This window comes from Xiphias gladius, chromosome 14 (genome assembly GCF_016859285.1).
Source record: "Xiphias gladius isolate SHS-SW01 ecotype Sanya breed wild chromosome 14, ASM1685928v1, whole genome shotgun sequence".
Lineage (NCBI taxonomy): Eukaryota > Metazoa > Chordata > Actinopteri > Istiophoriformes > Xiphiidae > Xiphias > Xiphias gladius.
Window position 1 is genome coordinate 17,159,945 of NC_053413.1, and position 27,163 is coordinate 17,187,107.

Genomic DNA, 27,163 nt, shown 5'->3' on the forward strand with positions numbered 1-27,163 from the left:
CAGACAGTCATATTTAAAAGCTGTTTTTAAGTGAATAGTTCACATTTTACAGCTGGAAATGACCCTAAGGGAATCATGCAAATCTTCAAGGACATAAAATAAACTTATGATCTTCATAAGTTTCTAACTGAAGCTTTTATCTACAATAAAATTTACAACTGTTTAAGGTTTATGATCTACAGAACTTAATTCATATCCCTAAGATAGTAATTTGTTTAATGTCACGCAGTTTGAATTCATAAATAATTTGCCAGCGCAACTGAGGGATTGTTCTGTATTTCCCTACTTTATATTTAGTAAGTGAGCAGATGTATCCCTCGACTGTTAAGCTTAATTTCAACACAGCCTAGCCCTCAGCAATATGCTGTGCCCTTTAATCCTTTCATGTACTCTACACACAGCATGGGGCCATTTCCAGAACCCCAAGTCTTCTTCTGAAGGGCTGCTCAAGCCTCATTGGTTGAAATACAAAAAATGACTATATGCATATACCGTATATTTAGAATCAATTCATGCATATGCAGGGTAGTAAAATTAGGAGAATGCTATAATTCAATGTAGTATAAAGGCTGTGCGCTCATTTGTTGTGGCTAATTAAGACCCGCATGTAAGATAACATGCTTGACTTGCCCAATCCATTCATCCACAGGCAATGCACCATAGTATCATTTGTGAAAAAAAGATTACAATCTAATTAAGAGACCTGTCAGTAGCGAACATGCTGCAGGATGAGTTTATTCTAGATATAGTTTATTGTGTCTATTTCTGCTCCCCGATATCCAGTGATATAACAGGGAACCAGTTTGTGAAATGATTCTTGCTGATTTAAGTTGGCACCCACCCGATATCTGGTGGCTGCCTGGTGCCAAAAAACATACATCACAGTCAAGAGGGTCAGGAGCACGGTCTATAAATGTGTCCATCACTAATTTACTCCTCTGCCTATCATTCATGAGCATCTGGCATGGAAAGCTCCACTGGCTGTTACTGGGGCCGCAGTTATTGACTTATGAGGTAATGAAAGGCTTATTTTTTGACAAATACTCTAAAAGAATTGAAAACAAGATGAGATGCTCTTTCCATTTTGCCCGAATGATCGATCTTGAACATAATCTGAATGAAAAGAAGGAGGAGCAGCACCTCTAGCGGCACACAAAACAGGCTCTGTTGAAAACAAGATGTGCTCTGTAAATACAAAACACGCATACATGAATACATGACACGAGTAAATTCACTGCAGGGGTGAGACTGTGTGGTTCAGCTTATTAATTTGTCACAAATAATTGGCAGTTGCAGCCCTAAAACTAAATTGCGAAGAGTAAAGAAGGCCTTTTCTTCCCCCTTTGCCACTTACTTATTTAAGACTAGGACATATTTGAAACTCCAGAGGTACAAAACCATAACAGATCACAGCACCCACACTTAAAGTAAAACTCAATTCCAACCCATATACCTACTACACACCCACTTGGAATAAGAGAACAAACAAATTGAAAAAAGAAAAGAAAAGAAAACATGGCTGCTAAAGTTCTCAAGTTTGAGACACATAGAAGCTTGCATACATCAAGCTAACATTTTCATAAACTTCCTGAACAGTCCGGCCACACACTAATTCTTTTAAAAACAAGGAAACAGAAGCTATGAACTATAAATAACCACAATAAGCAAAAATATGGCGGAAAAAATGATATTACATTGTCACGTAAAAAGAGTACTCACTGTTAAAGTCAGTTTCTCTAAGGGTGAAAATCGTGATAATTGATCAAGAAATAACTTTAATGTAGGAGGTGTGATAACAAAATAATCATAATTAGTCCTCTAAATTTTCTGTTATCTACAGAAAAATATGGCATTTAAAAGACTAGAAATTTCTTTATGTTTTCTACCATGAATTGGGCAGATTCCGTGAAATGTAGTCGGTGTAACGCTTTTGGGATGCCATGATATTCGAGTAACATAATATCTGCTATCATCACCGGCCAAATTAAAAAGCTGCACTCTCAGGCGCAATGTGTTCCAGATCGCAGAACAAGTGAACGTACAGTAAGTGAAACCCATCTCAATTTTCGAGCAGTAAAACTACATTTGCTGGAGCACTCTGCAGACAGCTGCTCCACCTGCACGCATAAACGGCCATTCGTCATCCCGTGTGGGCCACAGCTGTCCTCAGGTCTAAGAGATGGAGACGTCAGGTTGCAATCTCCAGATCATCCAGGCAGTCTCACTCTGCTCCCCTCTCTCTGTGTTTCCTGCCACTGTGTCAAAGACAAGAACCTTATTTGAAAAACATGGCTTGGCAAATTGGTAGGACTGAAAATATCTGATGGCGGGGTTGTAAAAGGAGTTACGCTGACTCGTCTTAAAAGGCACAAAGGGTTCAGCTTATTTCATCTTTGGATTCTCACAGAAAAGAAAAAAAAAAAAAAAAGGAAGTGCTTGAGTCTGACAGGATGTTCAGGAGGGCACCTGCTAAGACAAAGTGCTCACCTCAGAGCTGCAGACACATTTTTCAACTGACCACGTGAACACATTCATTTTTAAAGCAGATCCACAAATGATGTCATGATTTCTTTGACACCCATTAAACACAGCTGGCTCATCTCCGACAACTCGCAGTGTAGGCGCAGAGAGAGACAAGAACTTAGATTTGTTTTTCAAATTTCCAAAGTCAGAAAAACTCGAATAAAAAAATCCATGAAAAAAAAAAACCACACACACACACATTGACATATATTGAAAAACTATTTTGATAGGTAACAAATATATTCCACATTAATAAGTTTCAGGGTATTCACTAATATTGCAGAATATACTGCTGTCATCAACTATTTACATTACTTACATTTTACTATATATTAAACTAGGGCACAAACTAAAGATTAGTTTCATTATTGATAAATCTGATGAATACTTTGTTGATTAATCAGTTAACCTATTCATCTTTTGATCTATAAAATGCCATAAAACAGTGAAAAATGTCCCTCACATGTTTCCAGAGCTCATGGTGACATCTTCAAATTGCCTTTTTCTTCTTCCAAATGACTTAAATGATTATCAAAATTATTGCAGACAGATTTTCTGTTGATTGACTTCTGTTGAATGAATTGACTAATTGACTGTTACAGCTCTATATCGAATTAGCAGTGTCAGTATAATTTTCTGTATACTGTAGTCTGACATATTCCCCAATGCACTGCAAATGATATTATTAAATGCATATTCAGTTGCTTGTTTATTAGGTACATCTAGCTAAAGCAAGTGCAGTTCTATACCTATAATGTCACCCATATAAATGGGGTGGGCAAAAAATTACAAACATCTCTCTGTATAATGCAGCACAATCAAACAGCAAATGATCATAAAGTTAATAAAAACCATCAAATTAGTAAAACATATTGAAATACAGAACATAGCATTCATATAAAAGATAAGCTAAAAACTAAATACATGTTCAAGTACCAAAGGTACAGTTCAAGAGCTGAATAATCCAAACATTTCAGAATATACAAAATACTATACACTAATAACATTTACTTAAAAGGTTTATCATTAAAAAGTCAAATTGCCTCAGGAAATTCATTTCTTTTGAAACGGACAATATTTTTCTTGTACATCAAGAAAGTTGGTTAGATGATGTGATATAACACACGAGATTTTGCATTGACGGTAACATAATACTAACATTGTAGTTAATGTCTTTGATTTTTTTATGAAGGTCAAAGCTTTTTGTTATTGCAAATTTTTTCATTAATCTTTTATTCTTTAAAGTTACGCTGAATCACTCGCTCTTGTTCCTCTCTCTCTTCCCCAGCGCTTGCACAAATACATTTACGAGTTTCATTAAGGCTACTCTCACTGTATAATCACAAGTCAATGATTTATACATGAAATGTAGCTTGAAATGCATATACTGTAAGTTTTTTTTTTTTTTTCCTCCAAATCCTGTATAACATCATAGCGGCAGCACTGCAGCTCAACAAGAAAGTGGCATTGAGCCAAGAATGCATACTAACGAGGAGGATTTCTTGAGGGTATGCTGTTGGAACTTAAACACTTTGAAAGAGTCACTTGTGCTTGGCATACAGAAATCCAAGAAAATGGATGAATATGAGTTAATTGCATTTTGGCATTCGTGCACATGAATCCACAGGTTTTTCTACAAGTGATGTGTTTGAGAGGATCCTCCATTGTAGACTGAGAGATGGGATTTGAAGTTATGAGTTTGCTTTTGAAGCTCCCCTTTTTTTGTTCCCGTATTTGGGAAATAAAGATGTGAATTGCTTCCGATTCAACATCACACATATATGCAGCGGTTATATTGGCATCACACTTATGTGTGTTGCTGGCAACTGTAGATTATATCATTTCAGTGGTAGTCAGAAGCATTTAATCCCTCCTATTCAGCTCTGTTACTGAGCTTTATTTGAAGACTCAGGTTTTCTTTTTTGTTTTTATTTTCCAGCCCTTATCGCATCACAGGGGCTCCCCACGTGCAAATGGGTTTAGTATCAGTACGATACCTGAGCCACAGCCTCCTCCTACTACTGGAGCACGGCCACTGATTAGGGACCGCCAGGAGTGAAACCTCACTACACGATAGCCTCATTCTGCTCTCCAGCAACAGCTCCACTGGGAGTAATCCTGCAACACCTACAGCCAGCCAGGAGAGGTGACAGCACTGCTTTCCTCTCCCACCACCAAAGTCTGACAGCCATGATTCGGGGAGGCCCTCTGCTACGGCTCAGATCAGGGATCAACCCACTGCTCGATGGCTAGATCTCACCATACAAAGAGCCGGGGGCCTTTCTACTGAGGTAAGTCTCTGACTCCCTTTGCAGCACATAATTCAAGTGAGAGCCATTTTTGTTCTGTACTTGTTTTGTCGAGTCAAGTGGTAGTCATTTCTGATTGAACCCGGGTGGAACTGGTTTATGGAAATGAGGCTCTCATGCAACATTCCTCGAGACTCCTTGCGTGTCCGTCTTGTGTAGTCAGATGATTTAAAAAAGTATGTGGTATTTGTAGTGTCACGCCTTTATTTTTTTAAACCACAGTACCTCACAATACCTCCTTATTGTGGCGTTCTCTCCTACTGCGGCTCGGTTTTATAATCCCTCTGACAAGGCATCAGATACGATAACAGAGTTAATTTCTGGCAGCACTGGATTCGATATTGAAACATTTATTAGGATACCTGGGTTCTCACCTTTGCTAATGAATTATTCATTAAAGCTTAATGGTCTTCAGATTTCTCCCGAGATTGCTTAATGAGGATTTTTTTTTTTTTTCTCAGTTGAGTTTAAAAGAGGCGCATTTCAATGAAAAATCTACTTCTCTCCATTGTCAAAGTTCTATAGGAGAAAGGCAGGACTATATAATGAAAATAGGCATCCCACTAACAATGTTGGTTTAAATTGACTGCAGTTTTGCTGCAGCAAGTCAGTCATGTTATTAAGTGCTTGCCTCCACAGTCTAACTCAATCTTGTTTTTCTCCTTTGCAGTATCCCTCACTGCATAGTAGCACATGGATTTCAAGAATTCAAATGAAGAGGTTGGTAGAATTCAATCAATGTAACAGTTTGACAGGGAATTGACTATTATTATAGAAGTTGCCGTGACATTTTCAAGTGCTGGAAAGCAACCTCAAGTACCTCAGTATAACTGAAATCGTGTGGCCAGAACAGCGCTCTGGGCCCCATCCATATGCAGCCTCAATGGGTCCCCCTCCTCTTCCAATAAATCCATTGTTACACCTTTACAAATAACTGATTCACTCTCTTTGGCTGTTAATATCATAATACTAGGAAGCCATGTTACATACCAAGAATAAAATCACTCCACAACACTGCTAGCAAGTCGCTTTCCCTCGGATTGTTTTCTTTCTTGCTCCTGTTTCTCTTTTTGCTTTTGGTCGCCCGATTTTACTTTTTTTTCAAATGACATGACTGCTACAGGGTTCACATGAAGCCCTCAGTGTCAGCACAGTTAGTTCAGAGACCAACTTGGCTCCACCTTACTGCGGGAATGGACGGAACCATGTGCCCCTTGCAGATATAGGGGGGCTGTCATATTAATACACGCAATGCTATAGCACGTGAATCTGGGCCCCGTACATATGACGCCTCCGTGGGCCCCCTTTTCTGTTTAGATACATTAATTGTCTTTCTCTACACTGACAAAGGATTACTGTATCGCTGTATTTCATATTAAAAACAACCAAAGTGGAAGCATGTTTTGTTTGCGGAATTCAGGTGAATTAGTTCCCAGCAGGTACCAGTCCTGTCTGTAGAAGCAGAAGTAGAAACTTAAAGGAATATTCCAATTATATACAAAGAAAAGGTAGCCTCATTATTAAATCTGAAAAGACAGGATTAAGAACCTGCTATCACTCTCAAACTGATTGACTGGTCTTAATACAGGGGTGTGACGTTAAATCATAATTCAGTCTATGTTGTTAAAGTTTCCTGATGCTGCAAGGTGCAAGGTTTACTTGCATCAGTAATGTTTATTATGTTGTTAATAATTGATGCTGATAGATGTTACAAACATTATAACATTGGGTTATAAAGCGAAGTGCTGGTCTGGTGCTGGCGGCATTGTAAATAGTCATGTGCACGCTTATCAGGTTGGAGTCAACGATTTAGATAATAATGGAGAGGTGATTGGAGCGAGACTGCAAGTGAAACATAAGAGATGAGGCTAGATATGTACAATGCAAGTGCTACAACAGGTCAAACAACGCTAAACCACCTGAGACGCTTTCCGACCTGGCTTCATACAGTTACGGCACTTCTGCCCTCATTTTGCTCAGCTAATGACTCTCTCACACGCATTACTTTAAATAATGTGAATTAATGCCCCCATCGTTTCATTTCTCACGCTGCAGCTGCAGGCGGAGGCTCATTTCTTCACACTCCTCATTACGGGTGAAAGATAATATGTCCCATAAACTGACTTTGATTCAAGTTTGACCAGCAGTTGAGATACTCTCTGTAAGAATGGCAGTCATGCAGCTGACTGTGTTGTTAACTGATGCGTGGCCTATCACAGGTGACAAGGATGCTGACACTGGTGGCTTCTTTCTATCAGCAGTCTTGTCAGGTGAAGGTGCTTCTTTTATTTAGACCTTTTTAAGCCAAGGGCAGGAGAGGCATCGCAATTAGCCGGAGAGGGGGAGGGATATGCAGAATGCAAATTTATGCGGATTAGCGTGTTTTAAATGGATCATTGGAAACACACGCAGTCCTCACAGTTGCTTGTCTATAAGCAGGGAAATTCAAATGTAGAGGGGGAGCTTGATTCTAGCCACTTCGTCATCATCATCATCAGCCTTACGCTTAGAATAAATTAGAGGATATAATGATAAGGTATTTTGTTCTGTCAACGTGGATGTATAAAAGCAAACCAAGGGCACAAAAAGTGATCATGACTCATAAAAAGCTGCTTCTCAAAGACTAAAACCATAAATAAACAGTTTTCTTGTGTTTTTTTAACCTTTTGTCTAAATGTGTGTTTATTAGTCCGAGCACTGAACATGGTTATTTGTTCCAACATTAGTATTAACAAGCAAAGTAGTAAAAAAGAAAATAACACACATCGTCTAATTTCCACGTTCATCTTGCAACCAGCATTTTCAACGACATTTCATTTCATGGCCAGTAAATTTAGTCATGGAGGTATGATGGAATGCGTTTACCTCTCTGACTGTTTGCAGACAAAGACTGGGATTTATTTGATGCAAGAAGGTAATGAGGAGCCGTTTAATATTCGACTACACTTGGCCAAAGATATTCTGACCATTCAAGAACAAGATGTCATCTGTGTGTCAGGAGAGCCTTTTTATTCAAGCGTAAGTAACACAGTCTCTCTTGTCATTACCGAATGCTGATGTGCCACAATTCACATTCACACAATGAAATCAGTAACGTGTACGTTACAACACATGAAGGTGACAGTACAAAGATGCTGATAACACTGTGAATGTCTGCGTTAATGACAATTCAACATCAGTTAATCCATTCCTCATATATCAAATGTAGCTATTAAATAGTGATTCGCCTACTGGATCATGGTATCTGGACTTTTATCTTTAGGTCACACTTCTAACAACTTTTTCTTCACATTATTAAATTCACAGTTTCTTAAAAAAAAAGACGACTCGGCTGAGCCCCGAGTCTATGACCTTTCTCAAAATGGCGTCATCTATTCAATAACATTTTACTGGATAATAATCTTCAAAGACAAATGGCGGAAGCACTTGTATCCTCTGAAACATGATTTCTAATTAACGAGAAGGGAGAAAGCCTGGGTTTGCTAATACGGCCCAAGCACGTCAGGAAGTCCTAGCGCAGACTTTTTAAGCTTCAGTGACCAATTTAACTTTTACATTTTACATTGAAGAGGAAAAGTTGAATTCCCACGCACTGCCATCACAAAATATGTTGAAAATACAGCGTTTCAATCATAGACCTTTGTCAGGCATCAAATTCAAAACAGGAAGCAACAACATCTTTATACCAGTGTGAAAGGGTGCCACAATCCATCGAAAAATTTGTCAAATCATACTTATATCCAGGTTACTACCAATTTTGATATGAAACTTGGACTGGTTTGATCTTCCTCCCCTTCTCTTACTTTGCTTTGCCCCCCGAGCTATTTTGGTTTTTCTCCTCCATTTTTCTCTTACATTCTGTGGATTTGGAAATACATTTGACTGATTTTGAACAGGCTCTAAAATTAAGACGTTTCATATCATGAATTCGATGCCGGACAAGGGTTGATATTATTGCTTTTTCAATACGTTTAGCACTGATAGTGTGTCAGAATCCAACGCTTTCTTGCAGGATTTCTTTTTTTATGTACCTGTACCGACCAGGTGTGCATTAGACAACACTTAATTTGACATTTACCCACCAGTAGTTTTCAAAAAATGTAAAAAAATGTCGTCTCACATTACTTTTCTTGGATGGATATGAAGATCGTTGGTGGCACTGCTCTGTTGTAATTACAAGTTTGATTGGTATACTGTATAGATAGGAGTGCGTGATATGGCTGAAATCATTGTCATTAAATTAATAAGAATATTTTCAACATCAATATGTATTGCAATATAGCAAAGTTTTGCAGTCGCATCTAAAATGATCAAACTGATGTTCAAATCAATGAAACGAACTGTGAAACAAAAACTTCACTGGAATAGTTTAATGCTGTAGAAATACGCTTATTTACTTTCTTGCATTTCATTTCATATTTCATATTTACCGTACAGAGTCATGGCAATCTAAGTCATGGCAAGAAAGGAATAAACGTAGTTTAACAATAAAGTACATGCTGCTCATAATTATTAATTTCTACAACCAACATTTGTAGAAAGGTAACATGTTAAGATCATATCTTCATGATATTTTTCCACTGAAAGTCTACAAATAATAGTACTGATTTATCACTGCTTCCTCTGTATTAATGTATAATGTATACTAATTCACTGTACTTTACATACACAAATAAGGATGTATAACCTCATTTGTTAAGTTGTATCTTGTGTCATTTTAATCAGTACTATTCTTATTTTTTATGATGGAATTTTAGTTTTGACAAAAGCAGCCGCTCTCCTTTGTTCTGCTGTGAGAGCTCCAACAGGTTCAGCATCAGCCTGAGCTCATTTGTTCACTCCAACTCAATCTCTTCCAGGAGAGGACTGTAACGATCAGGAGGCAGACGATTGGAGGGTTCGGTCTGAGCATCAAGGTAATTTAGATCTCAGCTGATTAGACCCAACTTCTTAAAAATTAAGCCTGAACAAGTGTTATTGATCATTTTCTAGTAAAGCTGCAATAACAGCAGAGGGATTCACTGAAAATTGGGTTGCTCTTGAGTGTCTTTGTCTCATTCTGCGTTTGTGATCCCTTTGTAATTCAATTTGATTAAATTTGTCTCCTTAGGGTGGAGCAGAGCATAAAATCCCTGTTGTGATATCAAAAATATCAAAGGAACAGAAAGGTATATTGTCATTTCTGGAAAACTTTTTACAACTACTGCCATTTTTATTTCTAGTTTGTTGGGTTTTTTTTTTTTAATTAAGTGATTTTCTGTTTCCAGCTGAACTCTCTGGGCTGCTTTTCATTGGAGATGGAATCCTTCAGGTAAAATGCGAAGGTTCACATCGACATCTGTTCACTCAACTCATTCTATACTGCAAAATAACATGTTCTGTTTCTTTAATAATACATGTGCCACATATTCACAAAACTGTGTTGAATGATTATGCATCCTTAAATGTCACACCCCAAATCTTTCATTTGTTACATGAATTTCACCACACACACACACACACACACACACACACGCACACACACACACACACACACACACACACACACACACACACACACACACACACACACACACACACACACACACACAAATCTCCCACATCTCATTTCAGTCAGTTCATGTGAAGCAGAGGAAAGCCAAGCCAGACAAAGACATTCTGTATTCATGGCAATTGTGGATGTGAAACTCTTGTTTACAGTTACGGATGCCATAACAGTTATTTTGCTTGCTTCATTAGTCATTTTGAAGACGGAGCTACAGTGATATGATGCCAGCAGTATTATTTAGGGTAACCCTGTTACCGTTTTTCCTAGATAAATGGAATAAACGTAAGAAGCTATCGCCACGAGGAAGTGGTAAGCTGTCAGCTCATATCTCATATTTTCTTACACTGCAACAGCTCTTTCAGCAGCTTATCTTGTCTCACTTTATGATTTTTATCTTTTTGACATGTAAAGCCTGTTTTTCTGTTTCATCCGTTCTTAAATGTAACTGCCAGAAATGTGTGTAAGGAGCATAAAACTTCGAGTCTGTGTGAATCCCTTATCTCGGATTTCCATTCTTAGCCAGACACTGGCACACCATGTTTCATCACAGCAAGCAGTCAGCAGAAAACCTCACGGTTTACAGCTCCTGCAAAAAAAAATCTTCTTCTTTTTTTACCTCCCAGGTACAGGTTTTGAGAAATGCTGGTGAAGAAGTGACTCTCACCGTCTCTTTTTTAAAGAAGACTCCGGCCTTTCTGAAACTGCCCCTGTGTGAGGACTGCACATGTAAGAAACCCTTTACACACTCTTTACTTAAAGTATATACAATCACCTTTACTGCTGTGGAGAATAATCAACCAAGAGTATTTATAGCTGGTATTATTTTCTGTCAAGGGCTGGTTGTCCTGGTGACAATGAACTCGAGCCTGAAAAGCCAAAAATAAACTAATATAAATTCAGCTGCTACTCGTTCTTTTGGACTTGGTTTTCTTGACAAGCACCAAATAAAGACACTACTTTGTAAAGAGAGGAAAAGACACATCTCAAGATTCACAAAAGATGCTAAAGACTAAACTGATAGAACTGATATTGCTCATTGTTGTGCAATTGATTGCTCTTACATAGGAAAGCCTCAGCCCGTCATCAGACATGAAAGCTTTTATAAAATCCATTCATACGCGTATGTAGGCCAGGTTGACTGGCCAATCAACCAGTCAACTGAATACAAATTGGCACAGAGCAGGAGCCCACGAGGAGAAAAAAGTAACACACTGGATTGTGATTCACTGCAGTGGGAAACCTTGAAATATGTAAAGGTGTCAATAAAGGTGTGAGTCTGGGGTGGGGGGAGCTTACTGGCTTTTTTTCCTCTGTCCCTGCTGCACTATCAGGCATTCCCAGTGACCAGAGTAGTGGGACGTCCTCTCCTCTGTGTGATAGTGGCCTGCACCTGAACTACCATCCTAACAACACGGTACTTTTTTCATTATTCTCTTCTTGGACCTATCGATTCTATCACTATCCCTTTGTAACCAAGCAGCAGCGTTCCCACTGCCAGAAAGTTGTTTCTATGCAGCTGTCACTGTTGACTGATAACCAGGAGACTCTACCTTTATCTTTTGGGGAGGGTGAATCAGTTTCCCGCTGCTAGGCCTGCCTGTGCACCTGCAACAACAGCAGCAGCAGCAGCAGCAGCAGCAACAGGAATCAAGCTCTTGACATGCCAACTGTTTGAAACGTGCGAGGTGGGAAACCACGAGCTCTTTCTATATTGTTTCACACTTCCGCAGGACACGCTGTCCTGTTCGTCTTGGCCCACATCCCCGGGGCTTCGCTGGGAGAAGAGATGGGTGGACCTGCGCCTTATTCCACTGCTACACTCACGCCTGTCGCAGCACATCCCGGGCTCTGACATCTGCAGGTGAGCTGCGGGGACTTCATCTTGAAGGGGCAATGGGATGTATTCTCACTTTCAGACCCGGTGTCACGCTTCAAGGCTCTATAGGACTCTATAGTGGGGAGATGTCTTACATTTTAAGTGCCCGGGTGTTTTCAAATGGGACTGAAAATATGTTTTTGCAACTATTTTGTATCCTTTTAAACAATTTTAAAAGACAAAACAATTCTGCTGTACATTTTACTTGCACTAGTAGGTAAATAAAAACACATTTCCATTTTGCCACGCTATAGATGACGGAAACGGTAATCTTGTGGAATGGCTCTTAATGAAACACAGTTGCGGTTTGTGGTGTTTTAGCTAAAATCTGCTTAAGGATGTCATGAGTTTTTAGATTGATTAGCATTATAACAGGATTTTTCTCAGGTTACATTGATACCACTCTCATGTCTGTGAAGTAAAAATGATCCTACAGCCAGCATCCAGTTATCTTAGCTTAGCTTAGCACAAAGACTGGAAACAGCTAGCCTGGCTCTGTCCGAAGTTTTAAAATACACCTAGCACCGGCACCTCTAAAGCTCACTAATTCACACATTTGTTTAATCCTTATGCTGAAGTGTCAAAAGAACAAGTTGTGATTTTGGGGGGAATTACGTGCTGAGATGCTGCTGACGAGCATCCCCTAAAATCACGTACATTTCTGTCTGATGTTTGATCCTTAGTTTTTTTTTTCTTTATTCTTTCAGGAAAAATGCTTTCCAGGTTATAGCTGTGGATGGAGTTTGCAGTGGAGTTATACAGTTTGCCACAGCTGAAGACTGTTTGGACTGGCTTCAGGCGATAGCGAGCAACATTTCCAGTCTCACCAAGCACAATGTGAGTAAGAAACAATAGTACTTGTTAGGTCTGCTGCCTCTTACAGTCAACCATGTAAACCAATAAGATGAGTGTTAATGCAACAGACTTTCAATTTGTGGATCGTCGAACTGTCACTTTGAAAATGTCATGGCATTAACTAGACACATACTAATGCCTTTTCATGCTGAATAAAGAACACACTTATTTCTAAGAGCCTGAGGTCACAATAACAGAAATCGCACTGTACTACACTTAAAGTACTCCCTCCAGCTAAACCCATGCCCCTGTATTATCTATAATTCATCATAATACATAATAATGATACAAGAGGCAGCAAGAAACATAGAAATAATGATGCAGTTTTCTTTGTCTTACTGTAAACATATTTTTCCAGCTCTATAACAGCTGATGTGGAAAAAAACAAAGCTTTTTTTTTGTGTTTCCAGACGGGTGATGATGCTCAGCAGGGGGCTGAAATACAAATACTGCTAACAAGCTTCATCATGTTTGGTAGCTCATACAAAAGCTGACAAAAAGTGTCAAATTTATGCAACATGTATCGAGATATTTAAGCGTATCTGCTAACATTTCCATGCAGTAAGCTATCATTTACATTTCTAGAGAGAATCTTAAGCCGTCGTCTAGAAAAAGTAACCAGACAGTAGTTTTGGCTCTCCACATTACATGAATACAACAAGGAGTGAGCAGCAGTGGAAAATCGGGATTTGTAATTATCCTGTGTCCATTGGCGTGGCTGTGTGTGTGTGTGTGTGTGTGTGTGTGTGTGTGTGTGTGTGTGTGTGTGTGTGTGTGTGTGTGTGTGTGTGTGTGTGTTTGTTAGCGTGATGGCCTGTGTGTGAGAGTCTCTGGGGAATAATGGAGCCCTGGTTAATTGGAGTGGACGGAGCGAGGGGTGTACTAAACATAACACTGATGACTCACTGCCAGAATGGCCTCAACAATTGAAAGTGCATTTCTGTGTGAGTGAGCTAGTAACCTGGCTGGATGTAGGACGTGCAGATTTCTGCTGAAAAAACAAATATTTGAATGTAAATACTAGTGTACATGATGATGGCCATAAGTGATGTCAGTTATTGATAAGCTTTAAAATTTTTTTACTTGGAATAGCTGGAATTTTAAAAGAGTAGATTGCCTAGTGTCACCTGGATGTTATGATGTTTCCTGCTGCATAAACACATTGTTAGCTGCAAGTAATAGTAAACAGGGTCTTCCTGTGTCAAAGACAGCTCAGAATATGCTTCTAGTTACAAGAAATAAATAGGAAAATGAAAAGGAACTTCAACAACGCTGCTTTACGTGTAGCCAAAAACAAAAGTAGGTAACTAAACTCCCTGAGGAAAAGGTAACAGGAGTAAATATACAGATGCTTGATAGAGTTTGTTAATCTAAATGTGAAATTGCAACGTTACAGCGGTCACAAAAGTCACAAAAACAATAAATAACTAGAACTGAACTTGACTAGAAACAACACTAAAACTAAAACCTAAGACCATTACTTAACTCTCAAAATATACAACAACAGTGTCTGTAATACATGTACATGCTTGGTACAAGTCTAGGATCTACTCTATGTTGTTTTATATTGATAGGGCATTGTGCTTGTTTTAAGTTCTATAGACGAACACTGACTAACTATACAGTGAATCTATATATATATACAGAGTTATGTACAGGTAATAAAAAGAGGATACATACCTGTACATAAATGTTTTTATAATCCCATCTTTTTTACGCAAACTTACACTTATTTTTAAGTTGTTTTGACTTGTGTACTTTATTTTTACAACCATTTTTATTTTGCATCACTTTGTATTTATGAGATGCCCTTATGTGCTTTGTGTTTTATATCCTATTTTTATTTCACTGTTGCACCAGCAACTGCCCTTTGGGGACAAATAAAGTGATTCATTGATTGATTGATCGATTGATTATGCTGCAGATGAGCCAGAGTCCCAGAAAGATCTTAAAAAAGGATTAACTGTAAAACTAGAGAATGTATTTGAATGGGTTTGTGTTACTAAATTTTCACCTGTTTTTTAAAAGTCAAAATGAATATTCATGGATGGACCTTTTTAAAAAAAAAAAAAAAAAAAAAAAATTGATATCAATGCACCCCCTTATTAAACATGAAACCTTGCAAAAGAACGTACAAGCAGTGGACATAAATAGCATCAAAGTTTTATAAACATACTGAAATATAGGACCTTATATACTGTAGAGTAGGGTCCACTTTTGTTTGAAGAAAATCCTCAGTCCCTCATGGTTTGCTGTCAGACAACTGAATTGAGCTGTTTGTAGTCAAATCTTGCTCCATTTGTCATGAAAAAATTCCTCCGGTTCTCTCAGCGATGATGGAGGAGGGAGTCCACTCAGCTCTCTGCGCTCCACAAACTCCCATACAGGTCTAGTGATGTTCAGGTCTGGTGACTGGGGAGGCCATCTTGGTGTTCATGAAACCACCCTTGTGTTTGTTTAGCAGTGCATTTTGAAGCATCGTTGGAGGCAATATGGGAACATTATGAAGGGAAGTGTTTGCTCCATTGGTCCTAACGACTCCCACTAGTCGGCTACACAGTAGAGCAGCGGATATTGTAGGCTGAAAGCTTCTTTTGGCTTTCTCCAAATGTGACTGTGAATCAAATCAGATCTAGAAATTGTGTTCAAGTTTGACTGGTTTCTAATGACTCATTACTTTATTCTTTAGGCATTATGCTCCCCAAAGGCTTTGAATCCAAGTGGCTTCTGAATTGCAGCTCTGCTTTAAATTTCCAGCTTTTTTTCTTTTTTTTCAACAAAGCTCAGGCGGAACAGTTTCTGCTGAGATTTGGGCTCAGATGTGCTGCTTCAATTCTGTGGCATTTTTCAAAGCTGTTCTTCAGTGGCATTTAGCAGCTCCACTGTTAATTGTCTGTCTCTCCCTGTTAGCAAGCTTTGACTTGTGGTCACTGCTCATCTTTCTTTGGACATATTTGGTGTGCACAAATGAGACAAATCACCTCAAGATATAAAATAATTTAGCTTTTTTTTTTCTTACTGATGCTCTCACCATAAGAGACACATGACTCATTTGGCGTTTTTGGAGCTCAGCTAGTTGCTATGTTAGTTGAACTTTCGGTGGGATTTATTTATCTTCTCAGATATTGACTGGAAGTAAAGTAGAACAAATACTTATCTTAACTAAAAACAAACAAATATTAGCAGTAAAATGTACCCATTTTTCAAAAGTAAAGTACTCATAATAAAAAAGGTGCCTGTCAGACTGAGAATGTCTTTGATAAATCCCCCAAACTTGTATTATTCATTAATTGGATTATTTAACAGGGACGGGTCAGATAAATAAACATTGCTTCAAATGTGCAATAGTTAACCAAAAGGCTATTTTTCATCTGTAGTCCCTGGACAGATGTCACTCTAAAAAAGAATAGAAGATTAAAATTTATAAAGTTATTGAAATAGTTTACGAGTATGCAGAGAATAATAAAAAATAGAATATTAATGTTAGTAAAAAAAATCGTACAGGACATCATTTGGCTACACTGTGAGGTACTGATTCAAACTTGAAAATATCGATGGTAGTAGAAATATGCACTAATCAAGAAAACACTGGATAACAACAACCAACTGTAAAGCAAACAGCTGAAATGAAAATGTGCTTCACTGAGGACCGGGTTTTACCTGACAGAGTGATGTTTTTGCTATGATCATTGAGTAAATTCTCCAGTGTCCTTTTCTAAGACTGTTTGGCAATGTTTCTCAGAAATGCTTTGTGGCATCAGACTAATTGACAAAAGAAAGCTGTTTCTCCTGGGTTCTTGAAATGTTTATACTTTGAATAAATGCTGTATATTTTGCCTGACAAGAGTGATATGTTATGACCTTATCTCATCTCGAATGTAAAATGTTAATCTGAAACAATAGTAGTAAGTAAGATAGAAGAACTGTATTTATCCAGAAGTATGTTTTATGCTGAAAATGACCCGTGTACATAGTAAAATAAATATATACATACAAAGGTACATTCACAATACAAAATGACAATGCAACACAGAAGTCCAAAGTACACATGAAAACAAAAGCCTCAGAAAGGTGTATCTATCTAACATCTAAACAATATTAATATAAAAACTGTACAAAAAGGTTCACAATTATTAGAAAGTGAAAGTAGAAAGATGACAAGAAACAAGGGATAGAGATGCAACAAAGGTTCCTTAGCAGGACTCAAACCAGAGTTGCTGTGGTTCGTCGGCATCTTAACCCCTAAACCACAGAGGTGCCCAATTCATGGAAAAAATATATGCAACTGTATTAAGTTTACAGCACACTGAGAGGAGCAGATATAATAAAGCAGCGGAGTTAAAGGATAATTACACGATTTTTCAAGTGTGTCTTACATTACCAGTCAGGTGCCCATATGACCATTAAAACAAAAATTTTGCTTACTGTAATCATTTCTTCTCTTCATACTGGCCATTAAAAGATCTCTTCCTAATTCATTTTCAATGTAAGGGATATGGGACAAAAACCACAGTCCAGTCAAATGTGTATTCAGGAATTTATCTGCAGTTGATAACAGGATTCAGCTTTAGATACATTTAGACTACATTTGTGCACAAAATGAGGATTTGGTACCACAAGTCTTGCTGTAAGAGAGAGAAAAAAACATATATGGAGAAAAAATTCTCCGCCTTTGGCGTCCTGGCCCCCAGGTTATGGAATAGCCTCCCTCTGGGGGGCAGGTCAGCAAACTCAGCTGGTTGTTTTAAATCTCATCTCAAGAACTAGCTTTTCTCAGACGTATGTTATTGATGTTTCCTACCCTGATTTGCTTCTCTTTTAATAATTTTTGCTTGTCTTTCATTAAATTACGCTTTTGCCATTGTATGTTATCATCAGCACCTTTTGAAGCACTTTGTAACCCTGGTTCTGAAAAGTGCTACATAAATAAACATTTACTAACTTACTTACATTAGAAACACATTAGGAAGGGATCTCTTCATGGCCAGTATGAACAGGAAGAATGATTATAGTAAGCAAAACCTGTACCAGTGTTCATGGCTAATGATTTTAGACAGACTTGAAAAATTGTTATTCTATCCTTTAACAACAATGTAATTTATTGAGTGTAATGTCAGTAAATCTTAAGCAATGAAGCAACTGACCAGGAAGGAGCGTTTATGTTACAATAATTACACACAAAAGTGGAGCAAAAAGTACAATATTTCCCCCGCAATGCCATGAATTAGAAATATAAAGGGTCCCAAAGTGAAAACACCCAAGCAGAACACTAAAGTAGGTGTTAGTTAGGTACTTCCCAACTAAACTCAGTCAAAATTCCCCACTATGTAGTTTTAGATTTAGAGTGAGAGATGTGTGATTTGTTTTATTAGCCGTTGCTAATTTATGTCAGAGGTGGCTTAGACCTACAGCTGAATCTGAACAAACCCACTGTCACTGCTCCCACGTATCCAAACCCAGTTCACATCTCGACAGTTATCTGGCCGTTTCCCTTTCACTTCCTCCGCTGAAAAAAACATCTTGTTTTCTCCCTCGGCACAAACTTCAGTAACTTTTCACAATAAGCAGCTGAGACTTCTTTTCGCCTCTATATGAGGACGGTATCAGGCCTGGACAGCTTAATTTGGTGTTCAGCTCCTAAGAAAGAGTTATATTGATAGTATAGCATGGATTAGGAGCGAGTGATACCTGTGATCTGAGCAGAATGTTTTAATTTAAAGCCTGACTGCTCTCTCAGTAGTTTCTCCTGCTTTTATTACCACAGAGAGAATGGATTTTTTTTAAATGGATTTTTTTAGGAAGAGCCTCGGGTCCTTGTGGAAATGACTCTATCTATCTCGTTTTGTAATTTGCATGCATTGAATAAATGAAGTAGCTCTAACAGTATTCCTTCAGTGCTGTGTTTAACATGTTAGCATGGATGCTGTGATTCAGTTTATTTCTTCTTATTATTTTTGTCACTCTGATTGTGAGTCCCGACGGGATCCTGAAAATATTTTAAATTCTGCTAGTAATTGGTGCCTGATTGTTAGCAGGAGATATTTTAATGACTTATTGATGTTTTTGCTAAATTTAACAGGTGAAGAAGATTAACCGAAATTTTCCAGTTAACCAGCAGGTAAGACGTTTCCTTCGTGCAGTAGCAGAGCTCCTGCTGCTCGTTCAGATTTTCTTTTCGCTTTGGCGAATTTTAATTTGTGTATTTATACCCTTTTCTTAAAAATCAGAGCTAAATCTAACCAGGTCAGTCAGTCTGAGAAAAGACACAGCCCCATCTTGCCAACGATTGCAACACAAGGAGAGTGTTTGCATCATTAATGTCCATCCACTGAGAGATGATCAGAAAACAACTTAAGTGCCTTCAGTCAGTTAACTTGCAGTGTCATCTTTCAGTCCAAACATGGGGAGTAGACGCAACAGTGGGATTCTTTTTATGTTACTTTATTTATTCAGGTTCTGCTTTAGATAAATGTGTGAATTCACTTGACAATTCATTTAACAAAATTAAACTGCCAGAGATGTGACTGCTTGTCCCGGATCTTTCAGTGGCTTGTTTTGCAAATCCATCCATCAAAAAAAACTCCAAACAGAAAAGCAAGCAAACATTGTACTTGGGCTAAAATCACCCTGACTTTAATGAGTAGTGATGGTGTCAACACTTGATGTCTAAAATCATGTCTCAGAACATTTGCAGCAGAGGCTTTGCTTTCTTTATCTTCATCTCCCTGATGGTCTAACCTCTTATTATTCTGCTGAAAACTTTCCCTGCATGTAAGAGTAGGCGATTGGAGGATATACACCATTAAATGCTTATAGATTTCTCTGTCACTTGACCTTTCCCAACCCCCGCTTAATAAATTAATAAATTGTCTATAATACACTACAATGCAGTTGTGAACAAGTATAAAAAATACGAAACAATGAACAGGACTCCATCATGGTATTTTTGGATTTTTTTTAATGATTTATGTGCGATGAATTACATTGATTTGTCAGGTACTGTCTGGTTATCTTTAAAGCTCCTGAAAACTTGGTTTAAAATCTTAAATAATTTTCTATACCATTAACTATCAGTGACTATATAAGCAATAATCCAAGTTAAAGTTGGGGGAAAACAACCTTAGGTATTATTCATTGAGAGTTTAATGCTCTTACACAACCATAAACTCTGTGGGTGTGGTCTGAGTGACAACAGCCTGGCACTGTAAGCAAACAATCCCACAGCTGCTACCAGGTTTTGATTTAAATGTTGTCAAATCCTGATCCTTGTTCCAACTGAGCCCTGCCCCACTCAAACCAGTGAGAAGACCACAGAGAAAAATAAAAACACTGCTGCTTGTGATCATTTGGGCTACTTGTTGTAGGGGGTTTTTCGCTTATGAAAAGTTAGGCTTTGCTGTAATCGATCGGCCCATTGCTCCAATTAATTTGGTTAATTTCAATCATTATTTGGATGTATTTATACAAATGCAACAAAAGCCTTGTTTTACGTTTGATCCCTGTTATTACATGCCACGTCTCTGGTGTCCATCTCTGTTTTTTTTACCCATTGATAGATTATCTACATGGGCTGGGTCGACGAGAAGGAGCAGGACTCTGTTCAGGACCGAATGTATTCACCAAAGTTCCTCGCTTTGAGGGGTTCCTCACTTTTCAAGTTTTCAGCACCTCCTGTAAGTCTTGACTCAGTCATTATTTGTCCTATACCACCTTCTGTTGCTCAACTCCACAGGGGATTTTTCATTTGATGTTAATGAATTGTATAGGGAGAAAATGCTTTCCTGTTGGAAAAAAAAGAAGCAGCTCACTCATAATCATTTGTGCTGCATTGATCTTCCTCTTGATTGATGATATAATTAAATCTGTTTACATTCTGCCAGACACTTAAGTGATTATGACAAGAGGGATAAGCTGTCGATGGTACTGGAGATGGGAAAAGATTGATAGATAACTGAAATTGCCTGCTTGAATGTGCTGATATAAATGGAATATGCTGATGTGAGTGGATGGTGGAATATAGGAGCCTGCTTGTTCAGACGTCGAGACGAGGTCATTTATTATTGAAAACTATTTTCCTCTGAGGAATATTTCCCCTCAAGTGACCATTTGCTAAACCCTGCTCCCAGAAAATGATTGACCAATCCTACTGTAGTTTAGCAACTGAAACTGGGCACTAAGCTTTTGATTAGGTTTGTAGTAAGAATTACACTCGGTATCTAAAGAGTTTGGATGTTAGTGTCTTCTTTTAAAATTACCTTTCCGAAACCAGAAAGACAAAAGCAAAAGAGTAAGGAATGGAATTAACCTACAATAATAATGCATTATGTCATCAGCTAACTATATTACATTATTACTATATTGTGGAGTTACAGGTTATGTTTGAAAAAGACCTGGACTGGATGGGTTGCACCAGCTGTTTGTAAATACATCACTAAGTTTGTTGTAAAGTCCTTTCTAGGTTCTTAGCAGCTACTAGCTAGTTGAAACTGGTGAGTTATTGAAATGGGTTCAGCGAAAGATCCACATAATGCTTCGTAACGTTTTCAGCATTACCTGCTCAAGCGTGAAATGATAATGGGCATAAATATCCACATCGTAGTGAAGGTCAAGAGGGTTTAGGCTGTCACGTATTACCCGCTGATGGAGAATATGTTGCCTGTTTTTAATTAGCTCGTCCAGTCGCTCCAAGCAGGCCATATGTTGTGTTTTTATTGTTCAGTTGGTTACCAGGTTATCAGTTGGTTATCTAACCACAATGCTGCTTGTCCAAGTTGTTTTTCTGTTGAAAGCTTTCAAGCCTTCAAAGGGTTAAGTTAGAACAGTAACATTTTTTATTGACATTTTTATTAATAGTACAGTACTATAGGGCTGTAGCTCTAGCTATAGCATTATACGAACAGTGTTAATTTCCATGGCTTCTACATGCATAATCAACCATCTCCCTGAGTTTTAGCATTAGCATTAGTTTACACCAGTTAGCTACAATCACAGCTACACTAGCAACTGGTAAAAGCTGACTTTAGACTACAAAATTTGTCATTGTACACTGTAAAATGGAAAGCTTGACAGGTGTAGCACCAGTAACAGGGCTTAGCAAATGGTCAACAGTATTTTCATTTAAAAGTATTTCCAAATCCATGCATCAGTTTTACTTTTGGGGACAGTTCTTCTGCTTTAATTCTTCAAACCCAACGTAACATTTATGTGACATTTCCAGGTGACAACGTGGGATTGGACCAGGGCAGAGAAAAGCTTTACTGTGTATGAGATAATGTGCAAGATTTTAAAGGTAAGGCAGCCTTTTTATTCAATTCCTTGAACATTTAGAGAAGAAAGACCCACACTGGGTACACTGAAGAGTCCGAGGACTGCGCTTACATAACACACTTGTTTACTTGCATGTGTTCTTCAGTCCCACAGAGACACTCAAGTTTCAGATTGTTTTGTTCATTCTCCACAGATTCGAGGTCACTTTAAATTTGATTGTGAGAATTTATCTGCAATTCATTATCTGGAAACCCATTAGGGGTGATTTAATTTATATAGTCTCACATATTAAATCAGATATAAGGTGACCTACACTGCCATACCTTTACACTGTTTCATCTGGGTTACACAAAGCTAAACAAAGATACATTACAGTAAAACATTGTCTGGTTCAGCTTACATATCCATATATATATATATATGTGTGTGTGTGTGTGTGTGTGTGTGTGTGTGTATGCCTGTGTGTGTGTGTGTATCAGAGGGAAACCTCCCTTTAGCTGCATTGCTGTTGCTTGTCTTATCTCCACATCACTCTGCTCATCTGTATCTGATCAGCATGGCAGTCGTACTGTCTTATCTTAGGATAATGACCTTCTGGACAAGAGGAAGCACTGCTTCAGCGTCCAGACGGAGAGCGGGGAGGACATGTTTTTCAGCATGGAGCTGGACTGTGAGCTGCTGATCTGGGAAAAGGCTTTTCAGATGGCCACCTTCCTGGAGGTGGAGAGGATACAGGTGCGCACCTGATCAGTAGGCGGTGTGCAGCGAATTGTGATGATTTTAATCCAGCATCAGCTCAGTCGTTTTAGTACAAAGATTGATAATGCTCATGTGACAATTTCAGCAGAGCAAAAGAGACTTTGTGTGTCCTTGTGGGTTAACATCTTGTTCTCCTGTTCTGTAGAGTAAAACGTATGCCTGTATCATGGAGAGCCACCTTATGGGACTTACTATTGACTTCAGCATGGGCTTTGTGTGCTTTGATGCAGCTTCAAAGGTGAGTGTACGAAAGTCCTTTATTATCAATAAAAATTCAAAAAGGGAAAACAGATCCTTTCAGTGGGAGATTGTGCACAGTGTGATGAAACTAATCATGATGCCTCAGCTCCCCTTTTTCCTTTTTTTGGTGCTGCTAACATATTCTGCACTGTGTGCATTTTGGGAGTATGAGCACATTTATTTTGATGGCTGCTTCCCCCCAGCTCAAACCTCTCACTCCTGCCTACAGTTCATTTTGGCCATTCCCCAAGTCTGAGAGCCATGCAGACTACTCCACTGGTGCACATTATGTGGCTGAGCAGGACACAAGGGCTGCCATATTGTTTTCTAAGATTTTGGCCCTAACTCCTGCAATGTGAAGCAACAGTGTCCCCCAAGGACGATAAAAATGTTGCCAGCATATTGTTTACAGAGGGAAATGTGCAAAACACACCCCATATGTAAACTAAAATCGCAGACAAAACACAGGGTGGGATTACTCCATAATTAGAAGCTGCTATTGGCAAATTTCAAAACCCATGTTAGAATTAAAACAGCACAAATATAACTCAGTTCAACAACTTGAGCTGTTATCTGCTGGCTCAGGATCTAGTGAGATGATCCACAGCTCTAGTTTTTCAGCAAAAGCTGTTTAAAACACTACATTTTAAAATGAATCTTAACTGGAACTTGTATCACATACAAAACAAGGCTTACAATGATTTATGTTATATAAAACTCTAAAAGTGTACATTAGTAACCTGTGAGTAAGTGTGAGTGCAGGGGTGAGCTCCGGCCCTCTGAGACCTGATGGATGGATTACTCACTCAGTATCATTTATCTAAAAAAAGGCATACAATGTAAATACAACACTCGTACAGCGAATTATGGTTGTGTACAGAGCAAGTGAGCTGTCAAGTCTCAGACAGTTCACGCTCTGGTGGCAAGCTCTGACACCTTTAGACTTAGCTGCTGAAGTAACAAGCTGAATTTTAAGAAAAACAAGCTCTGAGCAAACAGCGAGCAAACAACTGGCTGCATTAAAAAGGCCATCAAAATAGTCTGGCTATAACATCTTTTTAGGAAAGTTGGTCTATACAACAAATCACCAATGCACCAGATGACCAACTGTACAAATCACCAGTGTGTACCCGAGGGTAGAGGGTATGTTAAAAGATTGTGGAGAAGCACAATCTTTGTAGTAGTAAAGATAAAATATCTGCTAATATATATCTATTTAGGAAGAAAATAAACACACACAAAAAAAAAAAGATTTACAATTGGTTTGAGGCTTATCCTTAGTATATTTGTCGTGACAATAACCAGTTAACTACCAGCTTTAATCAGCTGAGTGCACATGCGTGCGCCACGTGCTGTGATTGAGGGCGAATGAAATCTGGTTGGCAAGCCAGCAGGAAAGTCAAAACAGCTAGAAGTAATGAACCAATGGTTGAAATGTCCAGCTTCTACCACTTCAAGTGGTAGTAGCATGAATGCAAACTTAACCGAACATACTGAAAAAAAGAGAGTAATCCTAAAAATCCGACAATTCCAGGATCACTGTGTCTCGGATGAAAATATTACTGCAACAATATCCACTTTTGTATAATTAATAGCATAAAACAGCATCCAGTTTAAAATCAATTCAAATTAACTCGTACTAAACATAACTGCTGATGTCGATGAAGGGGTTCTGGAACTACATTATCGCACAACAACAACAATAAAGCACCAAAAATAAAACGGAGCAATACTCATGAGAATGTTTCCTTACAAGGAAATAGAATCACACCTAATCCTCCATTTGGGACATGATGCAGATATAATATTAAGTGGTTGTGACTGATATGAAGGTGATAGAGATACCATCACCTCTGTCAAGGTTAACAAGAGTCAGACAGGTTTTCAAAGGCAAAGTAGTAGAGGTGAAGCTCTTCCTGTTGCACTCTGATAACGTTCGATGAATATCTATTATTTTGAAGATTTTTTGCCAATTTAAGTGAAGTTTCTTGCATTCAGATCCTTTACTTAAGTAAAGGTAGCAATATCACACTGTGAAAAATACTCCATACTCCAAAATCCTGTATTCAAACTCTGACTTAAAGTATTTAAGTATTAACAGCAAATTTACTTACAGTATCAAACATAAAAGTACTCTGTTAGTATAATGTTTTTGAGTTAATATTACTGGTGCATTAATGTGTATGTTGCATTGTGCTGCTGTAGTTGTTTAAGTTTTTTTAAAACTACTTTATATACTGTTGTGTCGCTTAATCTACAGCAATGCAACATATTCCATAAGATTATCGTATGTTCGTAGTGTCATTGTCCTGTGAGAACCAATTACCTCTAAAAAATAGTTTAAAATAGTTTATTTAGTTTAAGAAGTAGGCTAATTTTCTCAACCTATAAAGGAACAGGTCATCCTTCAGTTTATCAGAAAAATATAATACCAAATTTGGACATATATGGTTTTCACTGGACAGGAACGGTATGAAAAAGTGTAACCTGAAAAGTGACTGGTAACTAAAACTGTCAGACAAATGTAATGGAGTAAAAAGTACAATATTTCCCTCTGAAATGGATTTAATTACATTCCACCACTGTTAGTATCAGATCAGTGTTAACAGTAATTATTACAGTGGCAGGAACAGTCAGCGCAATACTGTAGTATGTACTGAACAGATACATATTCATGTGAAAAGCGTGGCCAGCTGTCAACCTGAGGAGTCAGCCTGGAAACTGACTGTCGCTTAGTTCCATGCGCAGCTTTTATTTATTCAGTTCAATGCTAATTGAATCACTGGAGCTCTGCTATTTCAGGTGAAATTGCTGTGGCTTGTTGAATTTCCCAGTGGCAAAAATAACAAGTTTATATCTCACAACAACCGGTATCTAGTTGATCTGCTGATGTGCCCCATTTCTCACGGGATCCATGTGGATTTTAACATGAATTATTCATGAAACAGTGACACCAACAGAAATTAACAAATTAGATTGCAGTTTTAAAAGAAAGATATAGTCAATATAAGGTTGTATTTTTTGTTGTTTAAAGTTAGACTCATATAATCTTTATAATTTCTATATTTCAGGCAGTACTGTGGAAATACAAGTTCTCCCAACTAAAAGGATCATCCGATGATGGAAAAAGCAAAATCAAGTTTTTATTCCAAAATCAAGACTCCAAATCTATCGAAGCAAAGGTAATTAACTTTGAGAGATGTTTAATGCTGCTTTTAAAGGAAAAGGTTATTCAACAGGAATTTCGACGCAACAACGTTATAAAAATGACTTACTTACGTCTGAATTGAGTATAGATTTTTTTCTCTTTCAGGAGCTGGAGTTCTCAAACCTCTTTGCCGTGCTTCATTGTATTCATGCTTTTTTTGCTGCCAAAGTTGCTTGCCTGGACCCGATGTTTGTGGAGAGCCAAGGCAGCGCGACTACCACTGGGATTCCTTCTCTTTCCAGTATCTCTTGTAATTCACAGACACCGAAACTCAAATACACCACTTGACAGGCGCTGCTCTCTCTCCAGACCCCTTTTGAAAAGACGCTGCACTTAGCTGTGACCGTGGCCTAAAATGGTGGACGGGAGAACTGGAAAAAGTTCAGACTGTGACATCATGGAGGACAGCTGTATGCAGTGGTGGAACAAAAGAACTCCTGGGGACACACTTGACGTCTCGCGAAGACGGATTAGATTTCTGGGATTTCTGGAATCGTTGAGGACCTAAACACAAACCTCTACTTTGAATAACTTCACAACTATGAACACAAAGCGTGTGATTCAAAAATATTTTTAAG

At 38.2% G+C, this 27,163-nt stretch overlaps 1 protein-coding gene across 2 annotated transcripts; it reads left to right on the plus strand.

Annotated features, from left to right (window-relative positions):
• Positions 1-5,525: 5,525 nt before the first annotated feature.
• Positions 5,526-26,874, plus strand: sntg1 (syntrophin, gamma 1). Of its 2 annotated transcripts, XM_040144169.1 has the most exons (17): positions 5,526-5,552; positions 7,716-7,850; positions 9,692-9,748; positions 9,943-10,000; positions 10,100-10,143; positions 10,648-10,689; positions 11,004-11,106; positions 11,712-11,794; positions 12,111-12,241; positions 12,964-13,093; positions 19,191-19,229; positions 20,668-20,784; positions 22,329-22,400; positions 22,961-23,113; positions 23,283-23,375; positions 26,449-26,559; positions 26,691-26,874. In XM_040144169.1, the coding sequence occupies exons 1-17, from the start codon at positions 5,526-5,528 to the stop codon at positions 26,871-26,873; spliced, it is 1,578 nt and encodes a 525-aa protein (XP_040000103.1). In that variant the 3' UTR covers position 26,874. The 2 variants fall into 2 exon arrangements, with proteins under 2 accessions (XP_040000103.1, XP_040000104.1); XM_040144170.1 differs by lacking the exon at positions 26,449-26,559.
• The last annotated feature ends 289 nt before the right edge of the window (positions 26,875-27,163 follow it).